Below are 11,106 nucleotides of genomic sequence, written 5' to 3' on the forward strand. Positions count from 1 at the left end.
AGGAGTATGTAACATGAAAGACCTCTGCTTGGGACCCTGGAGAGCCATTGCCAATCAGAGTACACTGTATTGGCCTTGTTTGGTGTAGTGGTTAAGTGCGCGGACTCTTATCTGGGAGAACCAAGTTTGATTCCCCACGAGAAGACTATGGACGTACAACGCCTCATCAAACAGAAATCAAAAAGTGACAGCTGCCCCTCCCCCACAATTTCCTCATTAAACAGCTGCCCCTCCCCCACACCAGCCCCCACCTCCTGATCAGTAAATGAATGCCTGACGTAGTGGGATTGTACTTTTTTGCTGCCCCTTCTAATACATTAATTGTAACCATCCCAGCATTTTCTTACACATTAAATCCTAACATTTACCTAGCCACCTAACAGCATTTTAGATGCCTATTCTAATACATTAATTGTAAACATATAGCATTTTCTTACACATTAAATCCTAACATTTTTCTATCATCTTCAGTGCCTGTTCTCAGAGTGAGACAAAAGTATTTGACCTTAAAAGGTCAAGTGCTGAAATGTATATCTCGCAGACGTGGGAGGATATTCACCCTGTGAGAGAGAGCAAGAATCTTAGCAAATTATTTAATGCTGACACAGTTTAGACCTGGACAAAATAAACAGATGAAATTAGGTTCTCACGCAATAAATTTCCTGTTCTTATGGTCTGTGATTTAAAATAGCTTTTCCATCAAATTTATGTATGGGCTAATTGTGAGAATAGTGTTTGACCCCCAAAAATGGTCCTAAGAGGTCAAGGGGTTTTATGGCTGTGAAGTGCAGAAAAATGTAGACTTAAGAAAAATGCAAAAGCAGGACAGAGATATACAATTTAGGTTATTTTAAATATAAACAAAGATAGGATTTTCTGACATGTATAGAAACACACAGGTTACAGAATGCCCCATTGGTTTTTTTGTGGATATACTCTGACTGTGTCCAATATGTAGATAAAATAAAATTTTAAATAAAAACAAGCAACAGTAAGCAGTGTTTTAAATGATTTTAGTTCTACATGCCCTGTTAAATGTGCATTCACCCCATGTTCCCCAAGTATTGTTGACAACACAAATATTTACTGCCAACTTTGGTGATTTTTGATATGGTTCCACCAAGATCAGGATCTGAGCCTTTAATTGTATTCAAGTAGGCATTCATTTGCTTTTGATGGAACTCTTAACATCAGAAGATCTGGGGCTTAGTTCTGAGCCATGCAGCTCACTTAATATCTTGGCACACAATACAACTTTTTTCCATCGTCAGCATCCTCCACCTGTTAGCACTCCAAGGAGCTGTCTGGGGGGTTACTTGAGCAATGAACAGGGCCCCGGCAGTAGGAGGTTGCCTAGGATTCTATAAGAAAAAGAAGAGCTTATCGTTGCTGCTTTAGGGAGAAGAGGGGGTTGTGGGTCACGGGCAGCCTAGGAACTGATCTCCTTGATGAACCAAGGGTGCAGAGAGAGGAGCGAATTCCACATTTTAATCACTCTCTGTGTAAAATAGTATTTCCTTTTGTCCACCCTGAATATGCTATCAGCCTCGTTGTATTGAGTTCTAGTATTTTGAAAGGGGGAAAAAGTTCTGTTTGTCAACTCTCTCCACCCCTTGCATAATTTTATAAACCTCTATCTTGACCCCACACCCTCCCCCTCCCCTAACATAGCCATCGCTTTTCTAAACTGAAAAGTCACTCATCAGCCTTTCCTCATAGAGAAGGTGCTCCCCCCCCCAACCCCCCCCAATCAACTTTGCTGCCCTTCTCTGTACTTTTTCTAGCTCTGCAATGTCCTTTTGGAGATACGGTGACCAGAATTGTACACACTATTCCAAACAAGGCTGCGATATGGATCTATATGGGGGCATTACAATATAGGCTGTTTTATTCTCAATCCCGCTCCCAAGAATACCTACCACAGACTTTGCCTTTTTCACCGCTGCAGCACACAGGGTTGACACTTTCACCAAACTATCCACAACACACTTGGGATTTTCCCCCCTCTCAGTCACAGCAAGTTCTATCCCTATTAGCTTATACGTGAAGTGGGGATTTTTTTTGACCCACTATGCCATCACCTTACACTTACCAGCACCTCACCCCTAGTTCCTAATCATTTATGAATAAATGAAATAGTCTTGCCCCCGTACCAATCCTTATCGGACCCCGTAGCATACTTCCCTACATTGTGAGAATTGTCCACAGATCCCCACTCTTTACTAACAGTCATTGAACCAGTTTTTTAATCAGAAAGAGAACCCATCCTCTTATCCCATGACTGCTAAGTTTACTCAGGAATCTCTGGCGAGTCTTTCTCAATGAACTCTAAAAGGTTGGTGAGGCAGGACTTCCCTTTGCAGAAGCCATGTAGGTGAAGAGTAGGTGGAATTCACTGCCACAGGAGGTGGTGGCGGCCACAAGTATGGCCACCTTCAAGAGGGGTTTAGATAGAAATATGGAGCACGGGTCCATCGGTGGCTATTAGCCACAGTGTATGTGTGTATATAAATTTTTTTGCCACTGTGTGACACAGAGTGTTGGACTTGATGGGCCGTTGGCCTGATCCAACATGGCTTCTCTTATGTTCTTATGTTCTTAAGATTAAAAAAACCAAAACAAAAAAACCTGGCACGATTGTGATCTGAGGGTGGAAAAATGTTTTTGTTTCAAACAGTCTTATTAGTAACATATGGCAATAAATTTCAATTTCTTACATCATTAATAATTACTTTTTATCTATCCCATATATTACTTTCTACCCACTCCTCCCCCGTTACTTGACACCCGCCGGTGTTATATACTTAAAATCTTAATATTAAAGGTACCCTTAATTAATAAGAACCAAAATTAATATCCTCCTCCCTCTTGTACTTAGTCATTATCAAAAATTGTCCAATGTCCTTTTATTTTCCACTCTTTTTCTACGTATCTTCTGAACTTTTTCCACTTCATCTTAATTACTTCTAAATCATAGTCTCTTAAGGTTCATGTTAACTTGCCCATTTCACCCCAGTGTCATAACTTTTAAAATCCAATCCCATTTTTCTGGTATTTTTTCTTGCTTCCACAACCGCGCATACAACGTCCTAACTTTTTCCACTCCATTTTAATTACTTCTAAATCATAGTCTCTTAAGGTTCATGTTAACTTGCCCATTTCACCATGTGTCATAACTTTTACAATCCTACCCCATTTCTCTGGTATTTTTTCTTGCTTCCACAACTACGCATATTATGTCCTAGCAGCTGAAAGCAAGTACCAAATTATAGTTCTATCTTCTTTTGGATTTTTTTTTCCATTTGTAATCCCAACAGGAAAGTCTCTGCAACTTTCTTAAATTCGTATCCCAAGATCTTAGAAATTTCTTGTTGAATCATCCGCCGATGCTTTTTTTGCTCTTTCACAAGTCCACCACATACGGTAGAAAGAACCTTCATGTTTTTTACATTTCCAACACCGGTCTGGCATCTTATTATTCATCTTTGCCAATGTCACCCAGTGAGTTGCATTTGAACCCGAGTCTCCTGGTTTCTTGTTTAACACTTAACCCGCTAGAGCCAGCGGAGTATTTTACTTACTTTACTGTAGCCCCCCCTTTTTTGTTTTTGTTTTTTTGCTGAGACTGAAATGTAAGAACAATGTTCTCAACTAGGATAGGCATTAGAGGACCACACTAGGATCCGGAACCATCAAGTTCAAATCCTGACTCTGCCACGCAAGATTGCTGGTGACTTTGAGCCTATCACGCTCTCTTGCCTTAGCCTACCTCACAAGGTCGCTGTTGCGAAGATAAAATGGAAAAGGAGAAAAACAATTGATAAGCTGCTTGGTATCATGATTAGGGAGGGAAACAGGATGTAAAAACTAAGCACTACACCACAATGGTTTCAATGAAATGTGGAGGCTGGACAGTTGTAAGAGACCGCAGAGGCTACTGTTACACGGCTAACCCTACTGACGTCCAAGCTCTGACAAAATTGGGCTAGTCGGTTATATTCAGGCTTCCCATGAAACATTTACATGCGGATAATTAGAGAAATAAGAGCCCCAGTGGTGCAGAGTGGTAAAGCCGCAGCACAGCGGTTCTAACCTCTGCTAACGACCTGAGTTTCACGGTTAAAACAATTTTATTTGGTAACAAATTATATGTCCTGCATCATTAATAACTTCTTTTAACTATCCCACATATTACTTTCTAGCCATCCCTCCCCCATTACTTGACCCCCGCCGGTGTTATTTACTTAAAATACTAATGTTTAAAGGTACCCTTAACTAATAAAAAATGAAAATTAACATTCTTCTTTTTTTTCTAAGACTTCATCATTATCAAAAATTGTTCAATGTCCTTTTATTTTCCACTCCATCTTAAAAACTTCTAAATCATAACCTCTTAAAATTCTTGTTAACTCGTTCATTTCACACAATGTCATAACTTTTACAATCCAACCCCATTTCTCTGGTATTTTTTCATGCTTCCACAACTACGCATATAATGTCCTAGCGGCTGAAAGCATGCACCAAATTATAGTTCTATTTTCTTTTGGAAATTTTTCCATTTGTAATCCCAACAGAAAAGTCTCTGCGACTTTCTTAAATTCATATCCCAAGATCCTAGAAATTTCTTGTTGAATCATCCGCCAATACTTTTTCGCTCTTTCACAAGTCCACCGCATACGGTAGAAAGAACCTTCATGTTTTTTACATTTCCAACATCTGTCCGGCATCTTATTATTCATCTTTTGCCAATTTCTTAGGAGTCATATACCACCTGTACATCATCTTAAAACAATTTTCTTTAATACTCTGACACGTTGAGAGTTTCATAAAGTTCTTCCACAAATATCCCCAAGTTTCCATATATATTTCTTTATTTACATTAATTGCACACTTAATCATTTGAGATGTCACTACTTCATTTTAAAAGTAACATATAGATTTTTGAAATTAATTTTTCATTGTCTCCAAGCAGAACTTTTCCCATTTCTGTTTGTTCTCATCTTATTCCTTCAGTTTTAACATCGCTTTCCACCAAACTTTTTATTTGTTGCGTTTGAAACAATCATATTTATTATTCAACTCTTCGGCAGTTTTCAATTCTATTTTACAGCTTTGTATTTTTAGTTTATACGACACCCTTTTTCCCTCTCCCATCTCCGCCGTTATCCTTATTACTTCCGCAGGCACTGAGGATAGAGAAATGTTACGACCGTTCCTTTGTCATAGATTGCTATTTGATCATGTTTTGCGCGCTTCGGTTTTAATACAAAGGCACGCAAATCGGGGCCCTCGGCGGTAGTTTCTAAAGCATCCGCGCAATTCGATGTTTTGATTACGCGTGTCTTAGACGGTCGTTGTATATAATCGAATAAAATATAATACGCGATCGCGATGTATAACGTTAGACAACCTTGTTACTCTGACTTTTGAAAACCCCGAGATAGGCCCCCTTCTGCGAATTCGGCTCAGCGGCCCGCCACCAATAGGGGAGTCGCCGTTGTTCAAACGCGCCAGCGGGTGCGGGGGGGGGGGTCGGCGCAGGATTCTCTTTAAATACGGGAAACCCGAGCGCCGTTCTGACGGCTCCGTACCACCATGGCGAATACACCTCTGTCTGTTTTTAATCCCGTGGCCCCCGGAGCACCCGTGAGGAGGAAAACTACAGCGAGGATTCAAAAACCTAGCACCGATTCTGACAAGGAGAATGTACAGCCGGTTCTTGCTAAACGCCTTTTTGCTTCCCCCGAGAAAATGAAAGATGGGGCAGAAATCTGTACACCGAAGCGGAGTAGATGTTTCCAGGATGGTGAGAGTTGTGACTCCGTGAATCCGTCACAACAAGATACATTTAAGGTGGGTAGAACAACATGGGAAAGATGTGTAAAAGGTTGTGTTGTTTCTGTTTAGGCTCCTTTTCTCATTTTGTGTGTTTGTGATTTTTAGAAAATTTGTCTCGTGGACTTGTCCGGTGTTCAGACGTCGATTCATACCGTCCTGCAAAAATACGTGGGAGTGTCCGATGAAGACGTTCCACCTGTGGACAAGCAAAAGTCACGTTCTGCGATGTACAAACTGATAACTGCCACCGCTTATTCTGTTCTCAATTATTGCTCCAACGATCTCTCTTATTCTATGTGTGACGGATGCATTTTAGATAGACCCGGACAGAATTCTCATGTATGTTTGACGTGGTCCTCTGCTTTTTACGATGAGAACTTAAGATATGTTTGTCGCAATCTGAATATGGGCCCCGTGTTGTATGTGATCATGGTTATTGCGTGTTTTCTTGATTGTTGTGGTATTAACAAGAATCATGTCATAATGTTGGCCAACCTGGTGGAAGGCGTACAAACATCCCCGACCCCCTGTGAACAATTGAGAACGTTGTTTCAGAAATGCCACCGACCCTATGTGACACTTGTTGAGAAATTTCTGCATAATACATTTCAGAATGGCACATCTGTGAATACCTTTCTTTTCCCCCTTTTGTAAATAAATTTTAAAAACTTTCTGTAATAAATGTACATTTTATACATTCACATGTATAAAAATAAAAATGTATTTAGAAGCCGTTGAGTTTGTGCAAATTTTGATACTAAAAAATATTCGATATTAAAAAAGATCACGCTGTATTTAGGGAGGTCGCTTTTGAGCAGTAAGAGGGAGATTGACGCCGATACGCCGATAGACGTATGGTTTTACCAATAACGATGAAAATAACGGCTCTGCACCGAGAAAACTTAAAATAGACCGAGAGCTATTTAAACACAAGTCCTAATACCGACAGCGTGTTTTCACGGGTTCCTTACTTTAAAAAACAACACCGTGCACGCTCTTCCCCACATAATCCTGAACAGCTCTTTAAAAGTTCTTTAAAAGCCGGAGCAAGTCTTTTTCTGTAGCGGTTCCGTTCTTATGCCCCGGCTGAAGGAGGGGGCCGTCTCTTCTCTCATCCGATACCACCAACACAGAAAGTCCTTCTCCTGGTTTGTTTTAATAATGTATAATCATGCCAATTTTTGGCTAATGGCTTTTTGTAAAACACTTTGGGCAACAAAGAAACAAAGTATAAAAATACACTGAATAATCGGACACACCCTGTTATTACATATAAGCTTTTTTCCTTTATTTTCACTTTACAGTGAAACACTCCCCTGTAAATATGACCTATTGAACAGGGTAGGAGTGACGGTGTAAAGGCTGCGGATCGCAATTGTGGGAGGATAGGTTTCTTCGGCGTTTGCTTGGGCGGATTAAAATTAGCTGGGGCAGGTGGGGTAAGAAACGGAGGGAGTCTATCTGATTTTATATAGGAAAGCGGGTGTAATATTGTATAAAGATGGCTACGAATCAAAAGTGCCGAGGGTGAGCATAATGGGAAAAGGTGAGAATGGGGGGAGGCCGGAATCAGGTTGGGGTGCAATAAACATATTACAAAGTAACACACGAGCAACAGCGTTATAGTCCGCCGCCGGATCATGTTAGGGAAAGGGGGGGGGGTATGTTCCTTGTCTATACACGTAGGTAATCCCATCATTCTTTTACCCGTGTTCTTTCGGACGGTACTTCCTCTACATTTCTATGACCGTATCTATTACAGATGCTTAATTTGTCGGCTTCTCGGTTTGTAAGAAACCTACCGATTGGGGGAAAGTAGGTTGTAAAACCGTATCTGTATAGAACCGGCGGTACTGGGGCACGGTTGGAGCGGGCCGACGTATTCATCGGCAGTCATCGAAGAGTCGCTATGCTGAGCGATCTGACAGCCGAGACAAGGCGACTGGTGGATGGCTACTTGCGACGCAACCTGAGTGGTTCGGTGCTGTCTCACAGCCACACGGCCAAGACCCTGCGGAGAGTGGCTGACAAGCTGGAGAGCCGTGAGAAGACATTCTTTCACTCCATTTGCTCCACGGCAATCTTGCCGGAGCCTGGTAGGGCAGACGTCCATTTGAGACGTGTGGCGGTGCAGATGGCATCTGATGGCGGGCTTAACTGGGGTCGAGTAGTGGCGCTGTTTGTGTTCACCGGCACCTTGGCAACAGCTCTGGCTGAGCGGGGGGCCCACGAGGAGATCGGCGGCCTGACAGAGGCATTGGTCATCTATCTGTCTGTGGAGAAGCGCGAGTGGCTGGAGGCGCATGGTGGCTGGGAAGGGTTCTACCGCTACTTCAACAAACACGGTTCTGATTCAATCAGCCGGTGCGATACCAAAAGCAACACTATCATAGCAACCGCCGGATTTGTCCTAGCAGGATTAGCTTTCCTCATGGCCGTGAGATAAAAGTACATCGTGAACTCGAAACTATGAACAAGCGCTATGAAACTATGAACAAGTACCCGTGATGAGTCCGCTCTATATTTTTACAATTTTAATAACGTTGCTTAAATCGGTGTCTAGGCCTGAATGTTTAAATGAAGCACAACCCACCTTGGCAACGTCAAAAAACCAAACAAATGGAAACAAAGATTGTTCAGGTCCTAAGTTTGTATGTTTTGTTAGTTCCATTCTAGAGAACTGAGGCGTTATGCTAAAATACGTTAGATGACCTTGCGGTGCAACCGGCGTAACGATGTGTGTTTGGATTTTTACGATGGGAATTCTAAGCTTATTTCAGTCGAGCACACCACGTGTTTCATACCGTCATATCTAATAGAAAAGCATTTTATTAAAGCGAGAATATACAAAGCGTAGCTTTTTTTAATTAACAACAATCTGCATCCCGACCCACGTGTCTACAGTTCCCCGCGAATGAGGCGTCTTCCACTTTGGTGTCGAATAGGAGGGAAGGGGGGATTGCCGGGAAATCCTGCAAGGGGGGGGGGGGCAGGGTAAGAAATACACGGCGTACATCTTTGTCATGTTGCGATTCACAAGGATTAGACACGTGTGTATGTACAGAAAGTGTAGCAACGATACATCCGCTTTATCAACGTGAGAAAACAAAAACAAGCGTGCTATTTCCCCCACCCTACTGAAAAAATACAGTTCTTACTATCCGCTTCAGGATACGGGTCTTATATACAAACAGACGTGTGTGTTTTCTCATCTACATGTGGTTGGGACATTCTCGATTCTAATCTGTATGTTTTTCCTTCTTTGCAACCTCTTCTTCTTCCTCCATGAGGGAATCAACCTCCTTTGGAGACTCCGGTGTTTGCGCTTCATCAACCGGGGGTTCCCTCGCCTTTTCCACAGCTTCATCCTTCGTGTCTGCTTCAGAATCTCCAGAGGTATCCTCCATGTCCGCTCCGGAATCACCGGCTGTATCGTGCTCGGCATCTGCTAGGGAATCTTCCTCATCTGAATCTTGAAAGTGTGCTAGACCCCCGCAGTATGGGCAGTGACAGGTGTCCGGCCTCCCTGAGTTGACCGCTGCCACATTCTCTACCTAAAAGTTTGAAGAACAAAAAAAAAAAAAATTAGTATCCGGTCTCATGAGCGTGCCCCCCACCCCCAATTCCACACACCTTGGGGGTTTTTTAGGCCTTACATTCGGAAAGAGCGCTTTCAAATAGACCGTTTCCTCCACAATCTCCATATTTTCTTGTGCCTTCCCTCCACGTTCTGACTCCTTGATAGAGACGCCATTCTCAGTGAGCTCTGACTTTTCCCAAGCCTTCTTTGTGGAACTCTCCCTCAAAGGGGATTCATTATTCTCCACCTGTGTTGAGTTCTTGAGATTAGAACCACGCTTTCTTAAAGATTTGAGCAACACCAGGGTTAGCATCCCACACATGATCAAATCCTCTAAATCAGCGACTTTGGTCTCTGATCCCTCCGCCGCCTAATTTAAAAAAAAAGAAAGGGCATAACGCTACATGACCCGCCATTGCAATCCTCCCAGCTTTCCTCTTTTCTCACAACTTACCTGTGCATCTGTTTCTGCTTCCTGGTTCTCCAAACTCTCCTCTTCCATGTTTTCGGGTACAGATTCTAGAGGGGTCTTCTCCGGGGCGGTGTTCTCTGCTTCTATCTCATCACCGTTGCCTTTTCTTGAATGTTTGTGAGGCTTGATGCCTAGGGGTCCCTCCATGTTAGAAAATTTCTCCATGGTGGTACGGAGCCGTCAGAACGGCGCTCGGGTTTCCCGTATTTAAAGAGAATCCTGCGCCGACCCCCCCCCCCCCCCGCACCCGCTGGCGCGTTTGAACAACGGCGACTCCCCTATTGGTGGCGGGCCGCTGAGCCGAATTCGCAGAAGGGGGCCTATCTCGGGGTTTTCAAAAGTCAGAGTAACAAGGTTGTCTAACGTTATACATCGCGATCGCGTATTATATTTTATTCGATTATATACAACGACCGTCTAAGACACGCGTAATCAAAACATCGAATTGCGCGGATGCTTTAGAAACTACCGCCGAGGGCCCCGATTTGCGTGCCTTTGTATTAAAACCGAAGCGCGCAAAACATGATCAAATAGCAATCTATGACAAAGGAACGGTCGTAACATTTCTCTATCCTCAGTGCCTGCGGAAGTAATAAGGATAACGGCGGAGATGGGAGAGGGAAAAAGGGTGTCGTATAAACTAAAAATACAAAGCTGTAAAATAGAATTGAAAACTGCCGAAGAGTTGAATAATAAATATGATTGTTTCAAACGCAACAAATAAAAAGTTTGGTGGAAAGCGATGTTAAAACTGAAGGAATAAGATGAGAACAAACAGAAATGGGAAAAGTTCTGCTTGGAGACAATGAAAAATTAATTTCAAAAATCTATATGTTACTTTTAAAATGAAGTAGTGACATCTCAAATGATTAAGTGTGCAATTAATGTAAATAAAGAAATATATATGGAAACTTGGGGATATTTGTGGAAGAACTTTATGAAACTCTCAACGTGTCAGAGTATTAAAGAAAATTGTTTTAAGATGATGTACAGGTGGTATATGACTCCTAAGAAATTGGCAAAAGATGAATAATAAGATGCCGGACAGATGTTGGAAATGTAAAAAACATGAAGGTTCTTTCTACCGTATGCGGTGGACTTGTGAAAGAGCGAAAAAGTATTGGCGGATGATTCAACAAGAAATTTCTAGGATCTTGGGATATGAATTTAAGAAAGTCGCAGAGACTTTTCTGTTGGGATTACAAATGGAAAAATT

General features: G+C 42.2%; 1 protein-coding gene across 1 annotated transcript; it reads left to right on the top strand.

The window, feature by feature from the left end:
* The first annotated feature begins 7,747 nt into the window (after positions 1-7,747).
* On the top strand, positions 7,748-8,284 carry LOC132568889 (anti-apoptotic protein NR13-like). Its single transcript, XM_060235074.1, has one exon. The coding sequence runs from the start codon at positions 7,748-7,750 to the stop codon at positions 8,282-8,284; it is 537 nt and encodes a 178-aa protein (XP_060091057.1).
* Positions 8,285-11,106: the final 2,822 nt, after the last annotated feature.

This window comes from Heteronotia binoei, chromosome 3 (genome assembly GCF_032191835.1).
Source record: "Heteronotia binoei isolate CCM8104 ecotype False Entrance Well chromosome 3, APGP_CSIRO_Hbin_v1, whole genome shotgun sequence".
NCBI classification, from domain to species: Eukaryota; Metazoa; Chordata; class Lepidosauria; order Squamata; family Gekkonidae; genus Heteronotia; species Heteronotia binoei.

Excerpts from the sequence above, each read along its gene's own strand:
- LOC132568889 (XM_060235074.1), top strand. The coding sequence starts at position 7,748 with ATGCTGAGCGATCTGACAGCCGAGACAAGGCGACTGGTGGATGGCTAC.